This window comes from Aulonocara stuartgranti (genome assembly GCF_965226115.1).
Source record: "Aulonocara stuartgranti genome assembly, chromosome: 10".
NCBI lineage: Eukaryota > Metazoa > Chordata > Actinopteri > Cichliformes > Cichlidae > Aulonocara > Aulonocara stuartgranti.
Window position 1 is genome coordinate 21,638,976 of NC_138946.1, and position 27,629 is coordinate 21,666,604.

Sequence of the window (27,629 nt, forward strand, 5' to 3'; positions counted from 1 at the left end):
ATGACAGGTTACTATGCGAGGGCCTGCATTCGCAAGCATTAAAACTGTTCCTCTGCCTGGGTGTGTACGTTAAATTACTGAGGCTTTTTGGAGCAGGAGCATATGTGTTTGTGTGTGTGAGTGTGTGAGTGAGGCAGACAGAGGCACATTAGCCTGCCCACTCTCCTGTCCTGTGTCTGACTGCGTGGCTCAAAGAGGCCCAGTGTTGACAGGCAGTGGGGCTGACAGCAGAGGCGCGAGGGGTCCTGTGTCAGTGACGAATAGAGGGGATGGTCTGTTCTTCGTGTCACTGGGTCCTCTGAGATTCGCACACTGGACGCGATTGTCAGACGTATGCGGTTTCACCCAGCAGCCTTGCCTGGAGTGACATCAGACGCAGACTGAACGCCCTGTTGTGTAAAAACGCCGTGAGCTAAACTTGGAGCACGCTGGATATTTAAATCTTTTTTAATTAATCAGTGATGACAACATAGGCCGACAAAGAGCTCAGGCCCTTAAAAAAGTGTCTGTGGGAATGACGTGTCTTCTGTGCACTATAACAAACACCCCAAGACATGTCACAGAGTTTAAACCGAATCATTCAAGCACAGTGGCACTGGCGGCGTTGAGCTCTACTTTGAAATGTAAAACCAAGAGTCAAGCATGACACACAGCAGCTTTTCATCCTCGGGTAGACACAACAGACATTAGATAGTAAGGTAGTTGCGTCTACTCTAGTTTTGCTTAGATGCCCAGATGGCAAAACAAGTGATAGTGAAAGATGCGGATGGGAGCTTTTAGTGGAAATATGAATGAGTCATCCGGGCTGCCTATGTGTTTGTGCGTGTTTGTTTGAGCCATGTCTAGTCCTCATGGCTTGTTGTAGCTCTCCTGTCTGACTGGAGGAAGACGAGCAGACAGCCGGCTCTAATCTGCAACATGTTTCTGCAGACAGTTTGGACTGTTTGTTTGTAAGATCACGGTGACTCACCACAGCCAGACGAAGCAGTCATCTGACCCCTGATGAGTAAAGCACCTGCAGAGCCAGCTCAAACCTTCTGCTATATATCCAAAGCACATTTCACATAAAATCTGTGGTTGCTATTGTTGTGTTTGTTGCTCTCATTCTCGAACGTTTTTTTTTTTTTTTTTAAAGGCTGAGGCATAAATCAATAGCAGCTTTCTTGATGGATTGCTCTGTGTTTAGTTCTGAAGAAACAATTACTCTGTACAACGGTTTGGTCACATGGGCTTATAACTGGGACAGAAGAGCTTCTATGGAAAGCACTGTTCTCATTGTAGTACAACTGTAGTAGCAGTATTCCCAGTGCTCCCATTCATGCCCTGCCACTCTGTCTCTGCGCTTCAGGACCTTCATGAGTCGGATAACTCTGCCAGTCCAGCCGACATGGACCGCATGAGCAGGAATAAAGTGGAGCATGGGCGACAAACGCACCAGGTCTTACAGGTGAGGCATTTCTTCCTGCGGTGCCACTGACTATTTATAGCAGACACAAGTTAAGATAAATTGTAACTTGTTTTACTAGCAGCATCTGTTGTAAGTCAGCTTTATTCAGCATTACTGAGAGGTTTACGCGTTTAAAAGCAGGAGCATAGCAGTAATATCAGCTTCACATCCATTAGTGCAAGCTTTCAGAGCAAGCATATCTGGTTTTATAGCACAAGACTATAAGTGTAGTAATGTAAGTGTGCTTTTGCTCTAACTTTTCTGACTTTCTTTCTACAACTCTTTATTTTTAACTCTTTATTTTTTAACAAATACGTCTGACTTTGCCAAATAAAATCAGTCATTATCCTATTAAAATGATCCCAGTGTTTCCCAGCTGCAGACAGACATCTGGGTTGTGCACGGATTTATTTCCAGCATCACAAAATGTAGCTGACTATTGAACTAATGCCATGTACAACACATAAGAATTTGTCCATCTGTAAATCTTATTCATGGGAGAGAAAAAAAGCCACATTACTGGGTGAGGCCTGTAGTGCAATCCAACTCAGGCTTAATTACATGCTATATGTTATGTTGTGACACGCTGTTTACTTCATGCATACAGATCCAAATATTACCCACTACTATTGTCTTAAACAGATCCTTATGCTGTGTAAAAATAACTCTGATGATGTTTTATTATTTTAACAGAGCACTCCGCTCGACTTGATTGAAACAGGCAAATCCCTCAAAGTCCAGGCAGAGCGCCCCCACCTGGTCAGCCTGGGAAGTGGACGCCTGAGCACAGCCATCACTTTACTACCACTGCTGGAAGGTCACAACCCTTATGTGTGTGTGTGTGGTTTTGAGAATATATCTGTGTGTTTGGTTGACAGTTAGGGTCTCAACTGGAGAATTATAATCATAAGTGGAGTCTACTGTATTTTACTGACACTTCCTTAAGTGGAATTGCCAAATGTGAGGCAATTGTTCTTTAATAAGTAAGCAGCACAGAATGTCAAGAGTAATGAAGTGACAGTGACTGATGACACACTAACTTCTGAGCGTGTTGTTGTTACTTGTACTGAGGCACACTTACAAATGCTGCCTGTGATTTCCTTGCACCATTTGTCTCTGTCTTCCCCCGAGCCTTAACATTTCACAGGAGAGAGAGGAGAGGCTGTGGCACCCCAGAGAAAAGAGGGGATTTGTGTGTGTGTGTGTGCTCCATTTCCTCTGTGCTAAAATATAAATGTAGTATGTGTTTGTGTCAGGCTATATTTACTGTACCTACAGACAAAATGTAACTGATAACCTAAGAACAACACACCAGGGTCAGCAGATGGGTGTATTAATTTCCACTGATGAGATCCCTGTTATCTGTCAGGCTAAACACACCTCCTGAGACCTACACCTGTTATTTAACATGAGTTCATAAGCTGGTTCCATTTGTGACTCAACTCACATCATCACTGGCTTTGAACTGCAGGTCTAAGAATGTTTTACTAATGTATTTCGAACCACATGACTCTCCAAAATTATTGACAGATGTTTTTCTTTCTTGTTGCAGGGAAAACCACGCTGGGCAGTGAGGGGACAGATATCCCCCTGCAGGGCCCCGGCATCGCAGCTAAGCATTGCTACATTGAAAACCAGGGAGGCAACATCACCTTGTACCCATGTGGAAACCAGTGCTCAGCAGATGGCGTTCGCCTCACCAAACCTTATCGGCTTACTCAAGGTAGCACCGTCACAGGCTTAAGTAACTAAAATAACTGCTCTTTACCCTGTTTACCAGTTTTACCAAAATACAAAATACAAACCTGATGGTGACAGACTGAGTAGGGCAAACAGTTGCTTTTGCAGAGCCGCAATAGAAAATAAAATGTTGAGTATCCGAATGTCTAAATTAAGGCTACGTTGATAAAAACACTGCCAGGCGTCATGATGACAAAACAATTCCAAGCCCTTCCGGTAACATGCATAGTTGCTATAAAAAAAAAAAGACATTACAGTCCCACCCCCCTCAGTCCCCTCTCTATAAGATCCAAGCCAGCAGCTATACCAAAATGTCATTTGAAGCCGGTATGTGTGGAGGCAGCAGCTGCTGAACAAGAATACTTCAGGCTTTGCTTCATTCAAAGGACAACTGAAAAAGACCAGTACTCGTAAATGGAGGAAATGGCTTTGTTTATACATCATAAGGAACAACGATGCGGGTCTATGGACTCTAAAGGATCAGCTACACGTTAAACTTCGTGTGGAATATCAGTACAAAACTTCAGGAGTATCAGGGATTCTTGAAAGACTCCAGAAATGCAAGCTACTGATGAGGAGCTGATTTCACTTACCGGTTAATTACATGTAAGTTGAACTAGTCAGCTCATGTTAGTTAACAAGTCAAAACTTTGTTTAGGAGGTTCAAACTCGGCATTTCATCATCAAAAAAGAAAGAAATCTTTATTTTACCACCTCATCTGGTGGTTTGCAATCACACCTCACTCACACCTTCCAGTGTACCGATTACTGACAAAGGAAAGCATGAATTGGTCTGCATACTGTAGGACACATGCAGTGGTCTGTAAAAAGTATGAAGTTGTAAGATCTAAATTAAATTATAATGTTTGGAAAAAATACATAGATTAACAACAGTCCAGTTTTATTGCTGTAGATTTATTGTGATATGAATGATGTTGACAGCAAATAAAGTTTTGTATGTCCATGGCCGCCTCCCCTGGCAGGGTGCATGCTGTGCTTCGGTCAGTCGGCCTTTTTCCGTTTCAATCATCCCGAAGAGGCTCAGAGGATGAAGAGCATGCTACCAGAGGGGACCCGCGGGCTGAGCGCCACAAAAACTCCATCTGGTAAAGATCCCATTTTAATGATTATTAAATGCAAACACCATTCCAACATTTCCTGTGTTCCTAATATAATCTTGTTGCAACAACTGTGTGTACGAGGGTTGCACAGTTTGCTCAGCAGCTATTCTGGGCAGAGCAAATGCTTTGGGCACACAAACCACTTTGGAGTCATAATTTCCTGCTGTAAAAGTCAATCAGTTCCTGTTAAAGTTGAATAGGTGCCTTACAATTTGACACTGTTTAGTTTAAAGTGATTAAGAGGCCGGATGTCTGGGTAGAATGACATTCAGACATCAAACTTTAGGTGGTTGCCTTTTTAAAATACCCACAGATCAAGGCTTAGATCCTTGTTAGTGAGATTTTAAGCAGTAAACAAAATCTGACTGAGATACTTGTTGCAAAAGCGAAAAAGTCAAACATTTTCAGCCCTGCTAGTCTTGACGTTTGACTGAAATATTATTATCTTTGACAGGATGCAGAAATAGCTTGTTCAGAGCTAATTATCTGTGGCCTACATTGTGATCTACTCCACTTAAATCTGTGATTCTCGCTCAGTGTGTGACCTCGTTGCACAAAAAGATTGCTGTAATCTTTTCTTGCTTTTAATATGTCAGCTGTTACACTTACATTTGTGTTATGTTATACTACTCTGGCCCACCGCCTACTGTAACTGCTGCCCTGTGCTCTAGGTGATATTTAGAATCTATTCTCCTCTGACCTTACTGCTCTGGCTGTCAGTGCCTGAACAGTAAGAGCCGCCACACCCTGCCCACTGTGTTCACTCTTTCCTGACCAAACCCTGATTTCATCTGCTCTGAATGAGGTACATGGCTGTCGATGTATATTTAGCTGCTTTGGATCCCTTTAGGATTGCAGCACAGCTAAGGAGCATCCCGACCACTGGTTCATACAGGAACCTATGGGCTCCAAGACATTTATCACTATTAAGCCACTATGTATGAATGTGCGTGTGCAACAACATGCGCAGGCGGGGTGTGTTTTTCCTTGTGTGGACTGACCCTCTGTGTCCTGGAGCCGTCCTGAGGCATGGTGGAGGTCAAAAGGACAAAGATGTCACACTGAGTGTTTATGTGTTTGCTCAACTGTCTTCTCCCTTTATTCAGCAGGAATGCTCATGCACAAGTGTTTCTGTCTTCCTCCTGCAGACCCCCATAAGGCTCTGAATGGGAACCATGACTCCAAAATTAACAGTATGGCAAAAACCTTGCAGGACTCTTTGGTGCTCAAGACTTCATCATCACCGGGGATTGGTAAACATCCCGTTCCCCCAGACATGCTCAATGGAACTAGCAACTCCAAAATAGATGTCTCAATTTATGAGAACAGCAGCAGCTTCCTGGGCCATAACCTTGACAGCAAAACACCTGCCCGGTTACCTCATACCAATCACACCCCTGTCCCGCATCCACGGCCCTCACTCTCTGTGGCTGCAAGTGGTACCAGTGGAAGTCAAAAGGCCCAGGAGAGTCCAAAGCCTCTGAGGAACGCAAGGGCAGAGGCAACATCATGCCCCACACAACATATCAGGGGGTCAGGACAGAGCGCAGAAAACTTAAGCCAAAGCCACAAACCATCATCCATCAAGTTTTACCCAAAGACTCCGTCAAGCCCTCAATTAAGGGGTTCCACCCTACAGAAGAGATCCCAGAGCCCCTTGCGAGAGCAGGTTCAGTCTCTTTCCCATGTAGACATATCTCAAAGGGTCATTACTCCAGACTCGTCTGGGTCCACCGCCCTGAGGGTGCCCGGCAGAGGGACCTCAGGATCGCAGGGTTCGGCTCTGCCCCTTCCCTCACAGGGCTTCAATGCTAACCCCATCCTAGAGAGCCCCCAGGGCAACCGCAAACTCACAACTCCTTCAAAAGCAGAAGTCATGCGGGCACTGTATGCCCAGAGTCCATCACCACTCCCTGGGCTGGAGAAGGAGCAGGGAAGCAGGCAGTCAAGGCCTGCGCCAGGAAATGCCATGGTCTCAAGCTTAGGCTCTGCATCTGGCTTGTCTCCTGTCGCTAGCCCTCATAGCGTAAGAAAGACTTCTTTTCCGACTGCCAAGGGATCATCCGGCAAGGACCCAAATCTTCCAAAACCATACACTCGGGAACGTAAAAACAGCATCTCTGAGATCAGCGACAATGAGGACGAGCTGCTTGAATACCATCGCTGGCAGAGAGAGGAGAGGCTGCGTGAGCAGGAAATGGAGAAACTGGTAAGTGAACATCAATACTGGTTTGCAGTTGTGGAAACAAGTATAAGTGCAGTGTTCAATCTCTTTTTAGCAGTGTTTGAATCTTGTTTGATTGTAGAAAGGAAATAAACGTATTTGGTTTATTTTCCACGCTATGAACAGAGATCTTTAGCTTCATACACAGCAATAAAAACAACACAGGACTATGAATGAAGACTAAGACTACAGGGATAACAAAGTGTATGACTATAAAGGGCATAAACACAGTTAAGTAGAAGAGGCACTGCTGGCATAGCAGACTCCATGTCTGCTTTCATGTCTTCTCTAAATCCTGTTGCATACTTCCAGCAGCTCATCTCCTCTGAGCATTACTGGAATGGTCAGCCCATGTGGCCCGAATGACACGGAGTGAACATTCTTCCAGAAGTGTTGGGGTCCAGAGCGGAGGGTCGGGCTGGTTATTTACCAAGAGAATGAGCTGCTTTTACTTTCAAAGCTATCTGCGCTCGACTCAAGGCTCTTTCCTATTTGTACCCACACTCGATCACAGATCGTATACTTGTAATCCATCTTCAGTCTACTCCTCACACACACCACCCCCTACCCAACCCCCATACATCAGCCCCACCTCATCCTGCCGGCTTAGTGACAGCTGAAGCGCCCACCTCAGCGGCTGGTCGCTGCCTGGCCTTCATGTCCGCACTCTATTTAAGGACCCAAAGGGTTTCTGGTAACAAATAAAATAGTTACTACTTGAGCGACTCTAGAATTGTGTTGAGTCACCTGCAGTGTCATGTGTAGACAACGTTGCCTACTACCCAAGGAGTTAAAGAACAGATATTTCTTGAACTAAGCGTGTGCTGGTTAGTTTTTTTCCCTTGTGATCTATATTTGAATTTATTTCTTTATAAGCCTGTCTTGTCTGGCAGCTCTTGGAATCAAAATTGGGATCTGAATTCACTATTGTGTCAAATATATTTGCTTTTCCAAAATGAGCACTATATACTCTCTTTAGGCTCCTCTTGTTCATTTTTGTTATTGTTCTTAAGTGCAAGTGTAATATGGCAATGCCGGGCTTGACAGGCATGAAGAAAGAGTAAGAAAAGGGCCAAGAAAGCAGGTGAAAAGACAGAAATAAGAGGACTTTACATAAGTGGAAAATCTATATCTATGTGTATATATATTTTAATTTAATTCCAGTATTTGACTTTAGTTTTTCACAAGCTAAAAGCAGTATCATTTGCTGTTTTGTCAAACACCTTCCTATGCAGAAGCTTTATGAAACTTTACTGAGTAATAGCACACATATAGAAATCATATGTTCTGACTCGACCAACCACTTTGTGACCATTTTAATAGGCAACTGTAATATTAACTAATTATTGTAAAGTCAGATAATAATTATGTAGAGGTTTGGCTCATTAGCTTATTTGCATGAAGGCCAGTGTGGGATAGCCGGACTCTGATCAGAGGTTAAAAAGATTTTTTTGGCTTAATTTGGCAGAAAGGTTGGAAAAGTGCCTTAAGTGTAAACCTGGCTCCTACTAAGAATGAAAAGTTAAATTATGAGCTTTAGCAGTTTCTAGAAGTTTTTTTATTTTTCTTTTTACATTAATTTTCCGGGGGCTTTGATCTGTGTTGCCATGTGGTGTTTAGCAATCTCGCTTCAAAGCCAGTCCTGGGCTCAGACCTGCCTGTTATTTTTCTCTCGTTTCCCTCAGTATCTGTAACTGCATGGGTTTTGTCCACGTGCCCTGGTTTATTGTCTGTTAGGTAGATTTATAACTTGTTTAAGCAAGAATGGTTGTCTGTCTTTGTGTGTCAGCCCTGTGATAATCCAGCTCTCTCCCAGTGTCAGCTGGAGCAGTGATTCTCTCCTGCCCTCTCGTTTTTACCACACAGTCTTGGTTCTTTAGTAGAATGGCGCTAACAAACCCCACTGGCATGTAGAGAAACATTTTCAGGGCCTTTAATACGTTCTTGTTTTTTAGTATCATAATCTTGTATTAAACCCTAAAACACACAAATTGCAGACCTGCTGGGACAGACAAAAGGAGGATATCCTCTCAGTAAAATACATTCCTATATTTGGCAAGCCACACTCTTGGCACAGTTGGCACAGATGCAGAACCCACCTATAGTTATAATATTGCCTGCACTTTAAAACCCTATTCTGCAGGTTATCTCTCAGGAAAAGCAAAGGGCATTGTCAGAGAGGAAGTAATGCAATAGAGAATTTAATTTTAGCACCACTTGCACTGAGAAGTGGCCACAGGGTATTTTTGAGAGAGAGCTGGAGTTAATTGAGAAAGTTTCCTTTATAAGACATGAAATTCATGCATTTGCTTCGTTGGTTATAGTAACAACTCATACAGTCACGTGGAACAGAAAAGTACACACTCGTTCAATATGAAATCCATCGTTCTACAGTGAGGAAGATTATTCACTAGTGTAAACGTTCAAGACACTTGCCAATCCTCCCAGGAGTGGAGATCATTGCAAAAATTACCTCATGGACAATTATTGGACAAAATATTATAAAATATTACAATTATAAAAAACAACCAACAAGCATGGCTTCTGACAGTGGCCCTCATTTACTAATATGTGTGTGGAAATGTTGTTATAAAGTGCATATGCTAAATTTTCTTCGGGTTTATGAAATGTGGGCACTCCCCATTTTTTCTTTATAATGAAACGCATTTACCTTTAGGTGAAGCAGACACTGTGGTGAAGTGGAGAAACTGGTCGCTTGTTAATGAAGTTAATGAAAATCTAGATTCTCCAGCATCTGGAGATCTGAAAATCTAAGATATTTATGTAAATACATATTTTTCAGAATAACTGTGCTCCATGAGACAACATCTCAGAGGTATTAAAATAATTTGTATTGTGCCTACTGATGCAAACTAAGGGTGAAACTAAGTAAGAATTAATGTTGAATCATCAACTTAAAACCTGCTTTACTATGCTCACTTGTATTAAAAATGTAATAACATATAGCTTAAAATAATTAGCGTTACAATCTATAAAACCATTTTATGGTTTACGTTGACTTTATATCTATATATTTAGCCCCTTTTCCTAATCTAGAATGTCATTTCATAGTTTTCACAGTACTGCTTTTTTCCCTCAGACAGTCTGAGGGGTAAATCTTGCAACAACAGAGCTGGTGGTTTTAACTGGCTGATTTTTTTATGTAGCAGACAAAAGCAGAGTACAGGAAGAAGCACATTGGGTACAATTGTACCTCGTATTGCCAGACTCCTCGCTGGAATGATGATTACATACTCCACATCATTTTAGTATTAAAGCAAACATGCTATTGTCTGCTGTAATGAGAGACAACACTGGGCCACAAGTTCAAACCATGTGAGATGATGCAGTAGGCAAAAAATAAGTTTGTAAAAAAGTGCAACATCTACCGCAATACATTCATCCAGCACACACAGATCTTGCATTTTTGGGATTTCTTAGTTACAGCAGACTGTGTTTTCATAAACAACTCAAGCAGCTCAGACAGGTTTGACCAAGAAGCCCCCTCCCGAGAGACAGTCTGCATCAGCTTCAGCCCTGCTGCTATCGGGTTACTGTTGTTCCATGCCAGCGGCAGAGGGACAGCTGCCTAAATGGGACAATGTCACTCAAGGACACGAATCTATACAGTGATCTCTAATATCAGCCGTGCTTACATTTTGCATGTCTTCTAAAGGAGCGACAGAGACTGGAGACCATCCTGAATTTGTGCGCAGAGTATAATCATGAGGACGGCTCTGTGGAGCTGGAGAAGAGTGGTCTGCTGGGTGCTGGTAGAGGACTTTGTTCAGACTCGGGAGGGGGGATGGCTCTCCCGGGAGACGGCCGAAACCAGAGGGTGAGAGAGAACGACGAGGAAATCCAGAGAGAGGAGTCTAGCAGCACAGAGAGCACGCACCAAGAGGTAAAATACACATCCTAGTGTTAAATGATGTGGCTGATCTGAATTGTGTTATTTTTATTAATATGTAAATCTGCACTCAGTGTGAAGAGCTGTTAGCTGGACAGGAGGAGATTTACCTGGAGGAGGAGAGGAACAGGATCCTGGCCAGGGTTGATGATTTGAAACACAGAGTCAGTGAGCTGGAGCAGCAGCTGCAAGAGACCAAACATGAGGTCAGCAGGCACACATGTACACTGCCGTTTATAACCATTAATGAAATATTTCACCTTTTAGCTTGCGTGCTCTTAGATCAACTCACCAATGCAGCAAGAGGAGCAGAAGCTCTTTATAGTATTTGTTTAACTTGCAGACTCTGACTCCATATTTGTCTGTAGGTGGAGATGGAGCAAGCCCTGCTGCAGGCAGAGTGGCGGGCAGAACAGGAGCAGGTGGAGGCTGAAAATGAAATAATCTCTCAGCTACAGCTCAAACTCAACCAGCTGGACAAGGCCACCCAGAAAGAGAAGGACAAGGTGGGCGTAAATCCAGTAGGCGTTGATTTTACATGTACAAACTGCACGTGAATAACATGTTCTTGAATCTGAACACGTGAATCTCACTCATTCATCATGAATATGCAAATATTCTAGATACACTAAAATCTACATATAGACAATCTTGTCAGCTGACTTGCACTGCTTATGTCGAAAACACAAGAGACACATGCACACATCTGTTTAAAAAACACAGAGTAAAAGAACAACTTCAAGTCTTGCCGAATGTGATCAAAAGTGCTTATGAGATATGCAGAAGCTCTTTTAATTATATTTAATAATTACATTTTACCAAATGCTCTAAACATCTTAAATGCATAACACCTCTGCTTGGCCTAACCTCTAGTTCCTCTAAATCTTCTCTAACTTGCCTTGATTACCAGTTAGCCTCCAAGCCTGACTGCATGAATTTGAGTTACCCGTGACTTTATTTTTCTCCTTGGTGTTGTACGTGTGTCTGAATGTGGGCATAACTGTGTGCACGTATGTGTGTGTGTGTGTATTTCTGTGTGTTTTTAGGGGAGGGCTAATGTGTCGGCTGAGCGGAAGGCCCTGGAAAAGCAGAGGAATGAGTACAATGAGCTGAAGAGGCAGTTTGATAAGTGCCCCTTGTCTCTAAGGGAACAGTTACAGGAGCAGCTCAGCAGGGTCAGTGTTCTCACGCAGCCCACAGGCTGGAAATAGTGAGTTATAATATACAGAATACTGCAATACTGCACAGAAGCGACACTGACTCTGTCTTGAAGCACTCAGAACTACTCATAAGTCTGTGCATTTCCTCATTTTCTCTTGTGCTTCATCAAATACACCAGGTTTATCATGTTAATGTTACCTGTAATCGTCAGTGCACAAAAGGAATCTCATTCAGCAGGTTTTAGTCTGCTGCTTATTCGCTGCCATTCCCTCATTCTGGATGCTTGACAATGTCAGTCTCAATTAGTAATAAATATTAATATTATTAACAGCTTTGCTCTAAAATGTGCTTGCCTTCTAGTAGAAAATGAGTTCGAAAACCTTGAGTAATTTTCACTCAAACCCAATTTCAACTCCAGTGTGTCGCCTTGCCTGTACCACTTTTGTCAATGAATTCAAAGAAAAGACTAAAAAAAAAACAGGTTGTTATACTCAAAGAAAACTCCCCAACCTTGCTACACATGCTAGTCAGCTAACGAGTTGTAAGTTGTTTAAACTGTTCACTTACGTCTGAGACGTTATGCTGGGAGCCCTCAGTAGCCCAGGCAACGTTTAGTGAGCCAGCAGCCCCTTCTATTGGACAGCAACAATGTTTAGTTGCTATCCTGCAAGAAAAGAAGGCTGCTAGTGCAAACATTGCTAACTTTAGCCTTAATTTAGCTAACCAATATGGCATTGTGTGTGGGTATGTGCAAAGTTATGTGTGGAAGTATCAGCAGGATTTAAAATACAGTCAGGTTTTTGAAGAATGTGGTTTAATAGTCCATGTCCATAAAAACTATGCTACATGTTTTCTCCTGTATGGTCAGCTAGAAAATGACTTTCCAGGAACATCGACAGAAAGAACCATTGCTTACACAAAAGTAGGCCTTATTAAGTACAGTATTAAATAAGCAAATAGAAAAGGTTAAAGGGGCAAAGACAGTTTCTGTGCTATGTTTCTTTAGCAAGTGGTGGTCAGTGAATATTTTCAGCTGCTGATTGATTTGCGGCAGTTTATTCCTTAAACTGTATTTAACAGATGCACCTAACCTACAGGTAACACTGATTCCTTTATAAATTCCTGTTTCTGAAGCCTCTGCTTAGGAGTTTTAGGTGGTCCTATCTTAGATTTTTGAAAGCAGGCGTAAAGGAGGTAGCTCGCTGTGAAACAAAAACACACTGCATGCTGATACATTAGAGAATTGTTTACCACAAAGTAGCTCACCTAAAGCATACATTGTCCTTTCTGAATCTAATTGGGGCTGTGTTGTTGTATTTTGTATTTACCTAGTGATTGAGACCATAAATACTTAAGTGAAGTGTTTACTGAGGTTATGGATCATGTGAGCAGAAGGGTAGTTTCCGATAGATATACTTTACATGAAGTTTGTTTGTTTTTGCAGTTAGAGAAGTCACCTCCTGCTGGTTTTTGGAAATATTGCAGGTTTAGACCAGAAGCTACATTCATCTTTTACATGCACTGGATTGCTGCCAGATAATGCATTGGCAAATAAACAAACATGTTGAAAATAAAAAGAAATGTGTCACTCAAGGGAGTAACATGTGCCAAGTTGTGAATACATAGTTGTTGTTTTTTTGGTCTTTTCATTGTCATTTTATTAACAAAAAAACTACATAGGATATGACCAGCCTCACCCTTTAATAGCATTTCACAGATTTCAATAAGTTCTCTGTTTGTGCACAGAAAGCTGAAGCTCTGGAGTCTGGGACCAAGCAGTTTGAGGAGCTGGAGTTCTGCCAGCTGGAAGAGGAGAGCCGTCTAGAGGAGAAGAAGGAAGCTCAGAGCTCACAACTGCTCCAAGAGCGAGCCGAGTATCACTGCAGTGTGGCCAAGAGGAAGGTGGGGATACATGGCAGAAAACATGCACAGTTTTTGTGTAGAAGCTGACCTCCAGAAGAAGAAACTAGTTGTGTTGATTTGCAGGAAAAGATGGCTGCTCTGGAAGCTCAGGTAAAGCAGCTGGGGTTACAGGCATCTCAAGACTGTGAAAGGCTGGCAAAGGACAGGACAGTGACTTTGCATCTGTTACAAAAGGTTAGCCTGTCACTGTTCAATAACCTACTCTAAAGTGCATTGCGTACACATCATATGGTGATTCAAACATGCAATTATAACTTGCTACGCAACACCTGAATATCCATGTTGGTTCTGGCTTTCAGGAACAAGACATGCTGTGCGCCCTGGAGAAGAAATACCACACGCTGACAGGAGGGAGAAACTTTCCAAAGCCCGGTGGCAGCATGAAAGAGGTGAGCAGGTACATGCGAAGCATCACGTCACAACCACCAGTGGTGTCTGAGCTGGAGGAAAATTACTGCAAAGTGGAACTTCTTTTTACTCAGGTCAACTTTTTAAACAGGAATTGCTTCACATCAGCGAGCCCGACCTTATTTATGTGGACGGTTCTCCTCATAGTCCCTGTCCCTCCTCTGCCTCCTTCTCCTCCTCATCCTCTCACATCCCCTCCCCCGAGCTATATCCTGTCAGGCTACAAGAGGTAAATCTCGAGAGAGCCTAACAGATCCTAACTCTTGTGTTTCTGCAATTTAAAAAAATGGGCATGACGGTGTGTGGTAGCGTTTACTGACAAACAGCAGCGAGCTTGCAGTGTGTTTGTCAGTAGGTCAACTTTCTGCCTTTCTCTACATCTGCCCTGTGATTGTTTGAGGCTTGCAAGACGAGCTTTGGTGGTTAAACTGTATGAATGTTAGACATTCATTTCACAGACAGTGGGGTAGTGGAGTGTGTTGAAACATCGTCGGGTTTGCTTTGTGAGTCTTTTGAATTAAGCGAGTGCCGCTCCTTCAGCCTTCTTCTGCTGTGGCTGTCGATGCAGGAGTACCTCAGGATGTCTGATGTCTATAGGATGTATGGAAATGCTTCTCTGCAGCCTCACTCTTCCTCTCCTGCTGCTCTCCACTGCCTCTCCCTCACTGTAACTCCAGCTTTGCCAACTGAGGTAGATCTCTTTTCTGCTCTTTGCAACACTCTGATATGTTTCTCTGATATGTCATAGTACTAAAACCAAGAAAAGTATACTAACATTACCTCCAGATGTCATTCCTCACCTTCTGCTCTCTGCTCATGTTCCGATTTGTTTTGTGTCTATGTCATGCTTCTATGTCTGTGTAAAGGAGTACATCACAGTCAGTCAGTTAAGTCAGATCTTTGGGATGCAGCGAGTCAATCCCTCCTCTTCCTCCTCCTCTATGCCAGCATTCCAACTCGCCTCCTCTGAATCCACCTTCTCATGCCACACAACTGCACGTGGTCCTTCCTCCTTTCTCTCTGCACAGGTTTGTTCATTTGCAGCCATCCACCGAATTGCTGTGATCTTCGTTTCTGTCCTAGCTTGATATTATCACAAGGACTAGCCGGTAGTCTTTTCTACCTGCCTGATGCTTCTGTTAATGATGCTGTTGCTCTGCTGCTCCCTTTTTCCTTTGCCTGAACGCTTTACATCACCGCAGAGCCAACCTGAGCTGAGCAGGAATGCATTGCCTCCTCTTAATCTTGAGCGCTGGTACCAGGAAATCATGGCAGCTGGAGAGCCTCAGCCATGCCCTCCACCACTGCCTGCAAAGTCTTTTGCCACACGCAGACACGGGCAGGTAAATTCACTTAAGCTCTCCGGGCACCTTTTAGAGTCTTGCTAAAGGGCACTAAAGCAATATAGATGTCATTAGTTATGCCACTGTTCATATATTTAAGACTAGAAAGCCCTCTAGTGGGGAAAAGGGTTAAGGTAACAATCAATGCTTTCAGACAACATATGAGCTAAATTAGGATGGGACAGAACAAAACATTTATATATTTAATTTAATGCGTCACAACACAAAACACAAAGTACACCATGAAAATCAACATCTTGTTGAACTGCAGGTCACAAAATGCTAAACTGAAATCAAAGCATTCTACATTTATGAACTTATTGAGTAAGCGGTTTTTCCTTTCTCAGCTGTCAAAGTCCAAATCAGAAGGTGAAGTTGGACAGGTTTCATCAAACAGAAGCACCACGTTGTTGCCACACTCCAGTGGTGCTACACAGGAGAAAAATGCTTCCACAAAGGTCAGTTTCACACAGCTGAACTGTAATCAGTAAACTGTCAAGTCTACTCCACCTGATCCTTTTTATGTGTTTCTTAGGGGTTGCACTTAGCGCTGAGAGAGATGTCAAACCCACTGGAGATGGACTCCAGGAGGCAGTTGGCTTTGCCGAGCAGAGGTAACAGAGTCCATCAGTCCATGCATAGTCTCAGCTTGTGTGTCCACTGTCATGATAAAGACTACAAGGTGTGCACTGCAATTCTGAGCTACAAAACGTCCCGTAGCCACGTTTGCTGTATTCCGGGATGCAGCAAGGTACATCCAAAGGTTGCAAAGCAATTAACCATGAAGGTGTAAAAACTCCCTTATTGTTTTGCGGGCGCCCATAAATTGTTTGTACGCGCCTTAATGTGCTAACTGATAACCTAGAATTACACCTTCTCATACAGGCATTTAAATTTTTCTCTAAATAAAACAAACAATTAGAGAAAACTGATGAAGGCCATAGCGTTTAAATTGCTTCAGAACAGCTCTTCACAAACCAGTAGGTGATGTCACAGTTGCTATGTCCATCTTTGACTACAGTTTATGGTGGGGCTGTGTTTTTCTGTGTCCTTGCTGTCTGGATGCGATTTTCATCTAAAAGTAGCAATGAGCTGTCACCAGCAGTAGAGGGTGGTGTAAGTCTGTCACACTTTACTCTGTGTCCTCTCTGCCTGCACAGATACATCTCCCACAGTCCATCACGCCATCTTGCATCACCAGCTGCCACCCAGTGGCAACCAAGCGTATGACACCCTGAGTCTGGAAAGCTCAGACAGCATGGAGACCAGCGTCTCCACCGGCAACTCCGCCTGTACCCCAGAAAGGTGAGAGGCTGGCTCTGTTTCCATGGGAACACTCAAGTCTGCCCTGTCTCTCAGGAGAAGGGTCACTGCTGCTTTGTTCCCGTGACAACATGTTTTCTTACACGCCTGCTCACGTGTCTCCTAGGTACACTGACTGTTGCTATACCAGCCAGCTCTAGTTTCCAGTTATTTTGTGAAGTTTACTGATGTTAATGACTGTGTCTGGCTCTCCTGCTGTTTCCAGTGTTTGTTTCCACGCATGTCTGTTTGCTTTTTGCTTTTTGTCATCAAATGCTCCTTTATTCTGTGTCTTGTAGCGCCTGTGGCTTAGAGGCCCAGAGGATAGAAGAGATGGAAAAGATGCTGAAGGAAGCGCAGCAGGAGAAAGCCAGACTGATTGAGAACAGAGTGAGTTCCCAACTTTTAGTTCTGACATAAAAAAAAGGCTCCATTTTTAACATGGCTGAACATCGGAATCCTCTTTATTTCAAAAGCTGGAACAAACAGTCACATCCATTAATCGTAGGTAATATTGGTTTAAATAATCAGCTGTTTTTGCCATTTTTTAAAACTAAAAATCCTTAATTCACATATGCGGGAGTTATTATAGTTTTTACATTTTTATATTGTTTATATATTTTTTGTTTCCAGATAATTTTTTTTCAATTCAGTTATACTGTTTTTACTGTCTAACGGTCTAGTTCGTTTTTTTTTTTATTAAACAAGATTGTTAGTTTTCCCATACACCCAGTTTTTTTTTTAGTTTAGTTGTCTTTATAGCTCCAATAATCTTGCTTACACTGTTGCTCAAAAACAAAAACAAAAAAATCTGTGTCTGTGTCTGTCTTCTTAGCTGCTGGAAATTACATCAGTTTAAAAAAAATGTTATTATGTTCAATTACTGCGTAAACAAAATGATTAATTGATAAGAAAATAATTGGCAGCTGATGAAATTAATGACAACAGTATCAGTATTTGCAGTAATTAGTGTTTGTGACAACTATTGAAACATGACTTTACAGCCAGGGAAACATAATAATTCCTGGTTATAGCTGGAGTCAGTCCAGTGCTGTATGGATAAAATGACTACATTTATATGAAGATTTTTCTAGTCCTGTTTACACTACAAGCCATGTTCCTTTTGCCTATTACACACAAACACAATATATCAGGAGAAATTTTTCTCTGGAGTCACTTCCTACCAGCTGCAGGCTGGAGGACGCGGATAGTAAACTGCAGCCTTTGTGATCAGTCATTAAAGCCATACCAAAATTCTGAATATCACAATAGAATCCTGAATAATCAAAACAACGTTGATGCAAAATAATTACACAGTCAGCTCTGACATATTGTATCAAAAAAGAATCGCATCTTACACTAAATTAAAATAGTTTAAAAAAAAAGTACAGTTCTTATGATATCACCGATCACAGATTTTGTAAAATAAATAAATGACTGCAATCGCCAAATATTCCAGTTCCACTGAGAGTCGACACATTCCAACTTTGAGCTATTGCAAAACCTCTCGTGTGGCTCTCGCTCAGCAGATAAAAACCTGATCAAAGTGATCAAAGTGATCGGTGAACTTCAGATGTGGTGAAATGAAGTTGTAATTATTGTGTTTACCTTTGTATTATTTCCTCATGTGGAAATAAAGTAGACCCATATGTAAGTTTCTGAAAGCTGCAAAGGATCATTTTACATCAGCAAAGCTTACTTTTCCATACACAGACTTAAGGGATATATTTTACAAAACCCTGGATTGGGACTTGAATTCTCACGAGCATCTTCTGACAGTCATTTTCTTTGTATTGCAATATTTGCCTACCATTAACATATTCTCCCCGTCTCCCTTTTCCCCATTATTTTTTCTTCTCTTCTCTCCATCTGCGTCTCTTTCTCCTGCCCCGACGCTCCCAGGAGAGGGAGGTGCAGGCTCGGCGGCAGATGTTAGAGGAGGAGCGGAGGAGGCGAGAGGAGGCCGAGAGGAGGCTTCAGGACGAGACGGCCCACAGGCAGAGGCTGGTGGAGGAGGAGGTGAAGATGAGAGAGAAGCAGTTCTCCCAGGTCAGTGGAACAGAAGGAGGAGACGGGCGGCGGGAAGAAAAGAGAGGAGAGGAGACGAGAGGGGAGGAGAGGAGGGGTTAGGAGACTTGGGGGGAAAGGATGAGAGACGAGACACTAAAGAGAGGCTGGGTATATATGAAGATCAAAGATTGTCAAGGAAGGGAGAGACAGGGGAAACAATGGAGGGGAGGGTGGAGAGAGAGAGTGGAAGAACAGAGGGAAAGTTATTATTGGAGGTGGTGTGAGAATGATATACACATAATTCAAGCTTTAATCCCGGCTGATTATCAGTGTTTATCGGCGTCCGTCACAGCAGACTCGATGAGAAACACATCAAGATCAGGCTGTTGTGAGTTGCAGGCTTTGATCTAGCTCCTGTAATGACTATTTTTAAAAGAAAAACCGATTAAAAGCCAAACTACAAACAGTTATCACCCGGCCTGCCTATCAGCATCAAATTTGCATGCATGAAACAGCTGTTTCAGACTGTACACTACTTCCTCAGTGCAAAATGTTACTGTCAGACAATGGTAGCATCCATCCAGTGGGCGATTTAGCAGCTAAGCAGCCAGATATTTCTTTAGGAGTTGGTAGACAGCTAAAAAAAAAAGGTAAGTAGTGGATTTGCCAGGCGGATGATCATGGTGCCAAATGAATGCTAATGTTGCCTTGAGTCTTCTGGATGTGCAAAGAGCCAACTATGTGTCTGAACACATTTAAGTTTGATTTATTTATAAAGCCCAATATCACAAATTTCCACACACAAATCTTCACTTGGAATTAAACAAGTTCCCTTCCAAAAGACCTTTAATGATAACAGTATTTAATATCACACTGTATTGTTTTAGGATTGTGGTTATAAAAATCAGATAAGCTGCAGGTTTAATTCACAATGACGTTTAGTTTGATCTGAATTCAGGAACAACAAAAATGTAGTATGGCCTCACTCTTAATATTACTAGTTTATTTATTTATTTAGGACAGTGCATGTTAATGAACATAAATGTAAAAAAAAAATTACATGAATGTAAACATACCAGATTATAACCAAGGGCTAATTTCCATCTGTTGTCCTTAAGCATAAAAAATAGACATAATAATTCATAAAAATTCATCATTCATTCATAATAAAAACTCCATCACCAAACTTACACATACACACCATTCTGTTCCAAAATAAAACATTAAAACTATACAACTCATACATGATCACACACTTGATTTGTCCATAACCAGTTTTTAACCTTTGCCTTAAACAAATTGAGTGTAGAGCATTCTCTAATGGGTTGAGGAAGACTGTTCCACAGATGGCCTCCCTTGACAGAGAGGACGTTCTGCCCAAATGCTGTCCGTCTGTGGGGTATAAACAAGTCTCCTCGGATTGAAGCTCGAGTGGTCCTGTCTGAGCTTTCTTTATGCCTAATGAACTGCTTTAGTGGTGGTGGAGCAAGGGAGTGTAAGACTTTATATATTAAACACACTCTTTTAAGTTTCACTAAGTTATTGAAGTTCAGTAATTTATGTTTTTTTAACACATGACAGTGGTGGTGGGAAGTCGGTTTTTTGTCAAGTAGTTTTAAACGTCTTTTATAAATGTTTTCAATAGTTTTAAGTGTTGTTGGACAAGCAAGTGACCAGGACGTCAAACAATAGTCCATATGAGAGATGATCATTGAGTAAAAATAAGTTACTAAAATATTGATTAGTAAGCAAATTACCAGTAAGCACGTGTATTCAAAAAGTAGGATCTTGTTTCCTCACAGCTTCGAAAGAAAATCTTCCAGTTATCTCATGAAGTCTTGAGTCACAGAAAGCAATTCTGCTGATTATTTCCAGAATTTTAAAAAGCAGCACTGACGCAGTGTCTATGTTTTCTTTACAGGCCCGTCCAATGACGCGCTACCTGCCGAACCGCAAGGAGGAGTTTGACCTGCGTGCCCATGTGGAGTCATGTGGCCACAACATAGACACCTGCCCCTTTGTCATCCTCACTGAAAAAATGTGCAAGGGCCACTTGGTGAAGATGGGCGGCAAAATCAAATCCTGGAAGAAACGCTGGTTCGTTTTTGACCGTCTCAAGAGGAACTTCTGTTATTACGTGGGTGAGGACTGAACGAGGAGAGGTTTTCCCTCAAACAATGGTTAATTTTATTTTATTTAATTATTGAATAACATCGCAAGAAAGCCGAGCCTCAGTTATTTAAGTCTTTTGGAAGAGAGGTCTGCGAACAGAGCACATGTATTCAAGATAAAGAGTCAGACGAAACCATCATCACTCTCTAGATATGATTTTAAAAATCACAGAAATGTTTGAAAACTAACATCTCTTTGTGTTGCAGTATATTATAGCATTAAAGTACACCGGTATTTCCAGCTCAGAGTTGGCAAAGTGGACTTTTGAAGCTCCTCTGTCCTGTGATCTAGTGCCCCATTAAGTGTGAATTCAGCTATCCAATTTATAATGAAGCTTTTCTTCAAGTGCGCTCGTTCAGTTTCACACACGCAGTGAATGCAGGCGCCCTCGAGGTACTTTTAAAGATAAAAAACTGCTCAGAGAAAAGAAAACACTGAAAAAAGTGCACAAAGGGGAGGTATAGTTAAAGACTATTTTAAAACTTACAAGCTCTTTGTTAGAGCAGAAATAAAAAGAGACACACCAAGTCATTGCATCACATAAAAAAGTGACTGACAGAGATAGAAAACACAGCTTTCAGTATGCCATCAAACTCATGAAACCATTAAAAAATATATAATGGCTGTACTGGCATGATAATGGTACAATGATACAGTCCAGTCACTGCGTACCCTCTTAAGCTTTATACTTTCTGATTAAATCCCTGCCCTTAAAGATGATTTCTGGTCATGCAATGGTAGATTTCTTGTTCACTCATACTGTCTTCCAGTTGTCTTGCTGTCCATATAAGATGGAAAACAGAAACAGAGACACGTGAGGCAGTCCTCACTGATACGCACTGTTACAATTAACATGTTTAATCATGACTTTTTTAAGCTTCTTTTTACAACTGGCAGGATGTTTTAAAAGATGTTTTAGAGGTTTGAAAACGGCATGGAGTCACTCCTGAGTGGATCACAGCACCATTATTCATCACTTTGTTTTTTATAAAACATTTTTGTTGACTCCAGTTTTTCAGTTTCTTTTAAAATTGCAGACACAGCGTGCTTGTAGGATCTGTCCAATCAATTTACACTTTGTCTTTCAAAGTCCACTTCAGTATCTTCACATGGCACTTCAAGAGCAACTAAAGTGAAAAACTTTCATCCACCCTTTCTTCTTGCTCCTGCTGAGCTCCGTTAAACACTACTCAGTGCTTTCATCACCAACAAAACTTCACAGCATGAAGGACTAACAGGATGACTCTATGTCTCTGCAGAAGGATCACATTGTGTCAAGTTAGCCTCTAGCCTCATTCACGGAAAAAACTTTCAGCATTAAGTGATCAAACTACCCCTCTGTTCCTTATTTGGTAGAAAGGTTCCTTACTGTACACCAGACCCTGACCTGATTTATCCAATTCACCCCACAGCAGTGCAGAGGCTCCTCTGAGAAGCACACATGAGTGTAAAAGTGTCCCAAACACTTCTGTGTTGATTCACCTGCAAGCGACTGCTAATTAAAGCCGCTCCTAAGTGGAGTTCTTCGCCTCGTTCCTGTGCGTTGAAACTGAAGCCAGTTTGTAATTGGCGTCTATCACACTGCCCTCTGAATTCGAATTGAGAACAGTTTGTTTTCTGAATAATTCACAAGCGTTTTTGAGCCATTATTTTACAGTCAAGTTCAAAATAGAACCCGAGTGTGTTTTCATTACCCCGTTCTCTTTGCTCCTCTCGCTCTCCCCACTCACTCGCCTAGCCTTTTCACCCCCTCACTCCTGACGAAGATGATGGTGATGACGGTGATGAAATAAGATGCAATACTTTCTCTGGATGTGTTTTTCTTGGGGAGGAGGCTAGCTCCTGGCTTGTTCGTGACTAATAAAACGAAACTCACATTTCAAAAACATTTATCTCATTACTAAGCAGATTTGACTTTATGGAAAAGGAAAAGCAAGAAGAAGTGCCGGACGCATTTCAAAAGACCGCTTTTAATTGTTGGTGGATGTTTGGTTCTCAGTTGGGCACTCCAGTTTGCATGAAAGAGACTGAATGAAATAGACCACTGTTTATTTGAACAAGACTGGAATCCAGAAACTCTTTTAGCAGATTTTATTTGAAGAACTCCTTCACACTCAACGGCGAATAGTTTAGCCCCAAACTAGAAAAAACCATCAACTGTATCTGATGAGCTTCATATGCAGGTTTCACTTAGTGATTTTAAAACGCTTAAAGCCATCCTGTGGGTACAGAACACAAATCCAAAGAACTGGACAGAAGGTCTGACCTGCTTCAAGGGAAATGTTGAACAGAAGGATCAAATGTAGTATTCAAAAGAGACTTTCCTTTTAAGATTTATAAAAATTCTTAACCTCGCCAGGAGGGGAAAAAAAAAGGAAAACACAGAGACAATCCAGAAAGTACAACTGAAGAAAACAAGTCAAATTAATAGGATGGTAAAGACTTCAGGCATAGCTTGAAATAGACTCCCACTTTTAATTAACTTTTACTCTGATACGGCGCTGCTCATACCTATTCATGGATTATGTGTTGCTGGGAAAAAAACATTAAACACCTTTTTCCTCATTTTTGCCTGATTTCTCCATCTAGATTTAAGTTATAGGACTAAGATAAGAGAAAAGGGCATTTCTGTGTAAGGTGATCCAATGCAACAAACAAACCCCACACTTTAAAAAATATCTGGCTTTTACTAATAAATTGCTTTGAGCCTTTGAATTAAGTTCTATTAAGTCAAGTGAGATGGAAAAATGTACCAAAAACGTCATAATAACAAAAAGGAGAAACATGCACATAAAACCCAAGGACTCAAGGAATCAACATGTACATCTACACTGTGAATTTCCCATACCTTTGTATTTATGGTGTATTATGGTTTTATGTAATTTTATAAAATCAGCAACAGCTACAAACTCTCAGTTTCGGGCTCCATTCTGAAACTATGTTAAACTTAAATATAAATTACCAACAGATTAATTTCTGCGTTTTAAAGTGAAGACAGTCTTAAAGTCACACTAGTGTAGTTTTTTTTTTTTTTTACAGTTCAGTCTTAGCTTGAATGAGTTGCTATATCATTTAGCTTTTATGCTCCTTGATCCTTCAGCCATCCGCGTTTCTGCTGGGACTCACACTCACCCCAGTTATTTATTTTATTTATATTTAGTCTTTCCTATATTAGGATTGAATGGCTAAAACATGAAAAATAGACCACATATTAAAATGTGAAATGTATTTTGTCACTGAATGTCTGCCCTCGTCTTCAGGTGAGAATAAATGCAATCGGTCCATTCATATTATCACCGATGTATCCTTGGCTGATTCTGCCGTAAGGCGCTTGGGCTGGCAGAGGTCTTGCATCAGTACAAGATGTAATGTAATGTCTTTTAATATATTTATTTTCCTTTTCTCTCTCTCAGACAAGCATGAGACCAAGCTGAAAGGGCTCATTTACTTTCAGGCGATTGAAGAGGTTTATTACGATCACCTACGCAGCGCCACTAAGGTAAACACTCCTTTGTCCATTACTTACAATTCAGAATTTCATTGATTACTCTATAATATTTTGCATGCATGATAATCAAGTATAAATTCATGAAAGGTGGATTTGTGTGTGATGCGTTAAACTCCAGAACAACGCTTTATACGGCGTGTTTTTTAAAATCGCAGCCATCATTTTTAAGTACAGATTTTAAATTAGATACATTACTTTACATTATGTTACATTATTTTAACAAGCAATACTGCCTTTAAAAAAGAGACTGCAACTTTAGTATAAAGCAACATTTCTGTGTAACTTACTTTTCAAAAGGCAGATTTAACAAATATCTGCCTTTTAAAATTTTCAGGGGATCTAAAGGTTCAGATAAGACTGGAATATTTTTGTCATTCTGTCATTATTTCAACTTCTCCCACAAAAGGTTCACCATGCTCAAGTCATTTTTCTTTTAGTTTACTTTTTGTTTGAAACAGACTACAGCCAGAGTTTGTTTTAACTGTTTTAACTCATTTTTATATTTTTTGTTGTTCTGAAAAACGTCTGGAAAAAGCAACAGGTGCAGCTTTCAGTTTTTGCTCGATAAAATCCCCCTCCTCTTTGATTTCACAGAGCCCCACTCCATCTTTGACCTTCTGCGTGAAAACTCATGACCGGCTTTACTATATGGTGGCCCCGTCCCCTGAGGCCATGAGGATCTGGATGGATGTCATAGTAACGGGTGCAGAGGGCTATACGCAGTTCATGAGCTGAGGGACCACTGGGTGAGCGATCTGGTTGATGTCGGAAACCAAGCGAGCACCCAGACACCTGCGAGCCAACCTGAGCTGCTCCCTGCCGCAGCCGGGACTGGAATCAAACAGCTTGACAGCGTGTAACGGATGGACTTTTAAAGGGATGAATAACCTTGGGCCAGATGCCTTTGAGCAGATGAGGGCTCACTCATGACAAGGGTGCATTTCAGTGATTATGAGAGTTGTATTTATCTTTCACCTAGCTGTGTGAGTAGAAGAAAAAAAAACACTTTGAGTAGCCTGCCAGTAGATTCACGAGGGACTTCTCAGCAACATCAATCACATTCGAGTACCAAATGTACTGTTAATATTTACAATACGATACTTTATTCTTACTTTATATAAGCTCAACCTGTTTACACCTTTGAAGCCGATCTATGCATGCAGTTTTATCACTCTAACCTTTTTGATACATTTGTACTTTTTCCCTTTGTTAACTTTTCTCATATTACAAAATAGCCTCTCAGTATTACAAAACAACAACTATACAGTAAAAACAACTTACAAGCAGCTACTCTGAAATATATTATTGAGACGCATATTATTTGGTGCCAAATACTTGTAATGCTGTGCAAGATTTGTTCTTTTTTTGTTACACAAGTGTTAATACCACTTTATGTATTGTTCCAGGAGCTTCTCATTTAGGCTAATAACACAGCTTTAATATGTCTGTACTATGTCAAGTTAAACTCTAATAATATGATTTTAATAAGAATCATAAATTATATAACAGGATTGTAAAACTACGTGTAATAAACAAAACTATATGATGTATCTTTTGTTGCTTTTTGCCTCATAAAGCACTACGCTGCTGACAAATTGCCTAAACTGGATGCATTCAGTTAGCACTTCTTCCTTAATTAGCGTGTCTCCCACACAAGTTAATTACCAGCTTTCTATAAATAAAACCCGCACGCCCCAATTTGTTGCTTACATTCACAAAGGTGTTCATTTTTAAAACGTTACAACAGGTCTATTTACATGAGAACAATCAGGTGGTTTAATGAGTTAAATTGGCTCGTTAACTCTGATCAAGTACAAAAGAAACACTGAAGCCGTATTTTTTGTGTTTGTATTTTTGGGGCAGCGTAATTAATTATATTGCTCACTTTGCACTAGGTGGGAGACATGGAAATGAAAAAAGGAAAAAAAAACATGAAGGGAAATTACATGCGACTTTACATGCATGATTCAATATTAAGAAATTTCAAATCACGTACTGTAAAACCATGTTCATGAAGTTCCCACAAAGTGGGCGCTTAAGAGTAAAAATTCCTCACATCTACACAGCGGATCTTCTCGTGTTCAAATTTTCTAAAGGTGCAAGTGCAGATTACTATTAACCTGTGACAGGGCGGTATGATTAATTGACTCCAGGGACCAGGGGGATATTCAGCAAATGTGCAGGTAATCAGGGAAACACACCTTGCTGCTGACAGGTACTGATTCGATTCAGCACTTGAAATGTTAATTCTTAATTTCTTGGTCTAAAGTGAAAAACATGTTGTGTGCAGCGATGTCGACTGAAATGAGCACCCTCAGTTTAATGCAGCCAATGATTCCTACTAATAACTTCTGCCGCTTCACTAATATCATTCACACCATTTGCATTTGGCTGACCTTGGGAGAGATTTTCACACATCGTGCCATTCAGTACTTCTGAGTCTTTGCTGTGCCCAGCTGAATAATAAACAGATCTTTAAGAGGGCAGCGCTCGCTCATTACCGTGGTGACGAGCAAGAGTGACACCCAGCCTTATTGTTGGTGAAATATTAATGAAACAGGGGGTGATTTCCCCACACTCTCCCGCTCACACTGGTCTTTTTCCCAAGGCCTTTATCACACAAATGAGAGCGTCGACGCTGTGAATTAGCAAAGGTCTTACACGATTTTGTCAATATTAATAGGAGATATTAGCCTCGTCTCAAGACAACCGAAAATATCTGACGAAATGAAAACATCTGTCACCTCAGGGGGAAGGTTTTTTAGCATCTCCTGTCAAAGATCTCCGCTCTCATATCCTTCACAACACTTCAGCGCAGGCATTTGTAATTTATAAGTTTTCATATCCACATGTGAGTTCGGATTAATTTAGGAGATTAAAGCGAAAAATCTCCTGCCCAACCCCTAACACACTCCCCCCTCTGCACACACGCAGGCTCAGACATCACACATGAAAGCATCCTTCACTAAATGCATCTGATACACTGGCGAAAGTTGCACTCACAGTGTTTACTGCTTTGAACAAATCATCTTCGCTTTCTTTGAAGGGGATGTAAACCGACAGTTATTAATTCAAAAACAGGCTACACAATAGATACAAAGCATTCGATTACATTGTTGTTGTTTTTTTCTCTCTCTCCAGATTTCACAGTACGCACAGCACAATGTGTAAAAAATATCCAGAGGGGAAACGCGCCAATGTTGACCTAATGAGGACAACAAAAACAGAGACACATCACAACGGCACCCCCACTGTGGGGTAATAATTCTTTGTGTTCTGATAACTAAATAAAATCACACTTTACATGTGCATTGATTTTTTGATAATCTGAGATATAAAAGGAACTGTATATTCACCCAT

At 41.3% G+C, this 27,629-nt stretch overlaps 1 protein-coding gene across 2 annotated transcripts in view; it reads left to right on the plus strand.

The window, feature by feature from the left end:
• The window catches only part of phldb1a (pleckstrin homology-like domain, family B, member 1a), a 29,446-nt gene extending 3,629 nt beyond the window's left edge, over nt 1–25,817 (plus strand). Inside the window, exons 2-25 of one of the 2 annotated variants that reach the window (XM_082548033.1) lie at nt 1,349–1,447; nt 2,141–2,264; nt 3,000–3,170; nt 4,171–4,293; nt 5,457–6,517; nt 10,209–10,436; nt 10,517–10,648; nt 10,811–10,948; nt 11,489–11,617; nt 13,350–13,505; nt 13,590–13,700; nt 13,826–13,915; nt 14,026–14,163; nt 14,503–14,625; nt 14,801–14,962; nt 15,137–15,277; nt 15,625–15,735; nt 15,813–15,891; nt 16,438–16,582; nt 16,879–16,969; nt 18,482–18,628; nt 20,511–20,730; nt 24,175–24,260; nt 24,864–25,817. In XM_082548033.1, coding sequence (XP_082404159.1) covers nt 1,388–1,447; nt 2,141–2,264; nt 3,000–3,170; nt 4,171–4,293; nt 5,457–6,517; nt 10,209–10,436; nt 10,517–10,648; nt 10,811–10,948; nt 11,489–11,617; nt 13,350–13,505; nt 13,590–13,700; nt 13,826–13,915; nt 14,026–14,163; nt 14,503–14,625; nt 14,801–14,962; nt 15,137–15,277; nt 15,625–15,735; nt 15,813–15,891; nt 16,438–16,582; nt 16,879–16,969; nt 18,482–18,628; nt 20,511–20,730; nt 24,175–24,260; nt 24,864–25,004 — 4,107 coding nt within the window. In that variant the 5' untranslated portion in view covers nt 1,349–1,387 and the 3' untranslated portion in view covers nt 25,005–25,817. The remainder of the gene's footprint in view (nt 1–1,348; nt 1,448–2,140; nt 2,265–2,999; nt 3,171–4,170; nt 4,294–5,456; nt 6,518–10,208; nt 10,437–10,516; nt 10,649–10,810; nt 10,949–11,488; nt 11,618–13,349; nt 13,506–13,589; nt 13,701–13,825; nt 13,916–14,025; nt 14,164–14,502; nt 14,626–14,800; nt 14,963–15,136; nt 15,278–15,624; nt 15,736–15,812; nt 15,892–16,437; nt 16,583–16,878; nt 16,970–18,481; nt 18,629–20,510; nt 20,731–24,174; nt 24,261–24,863) is intronic. The other variant, XM_082548034.1, reaches the window with a different exon arrangement.
• The last annotated feature ends 1,812 nt before the right edge of the window (nt 25,818–27,629 follow it).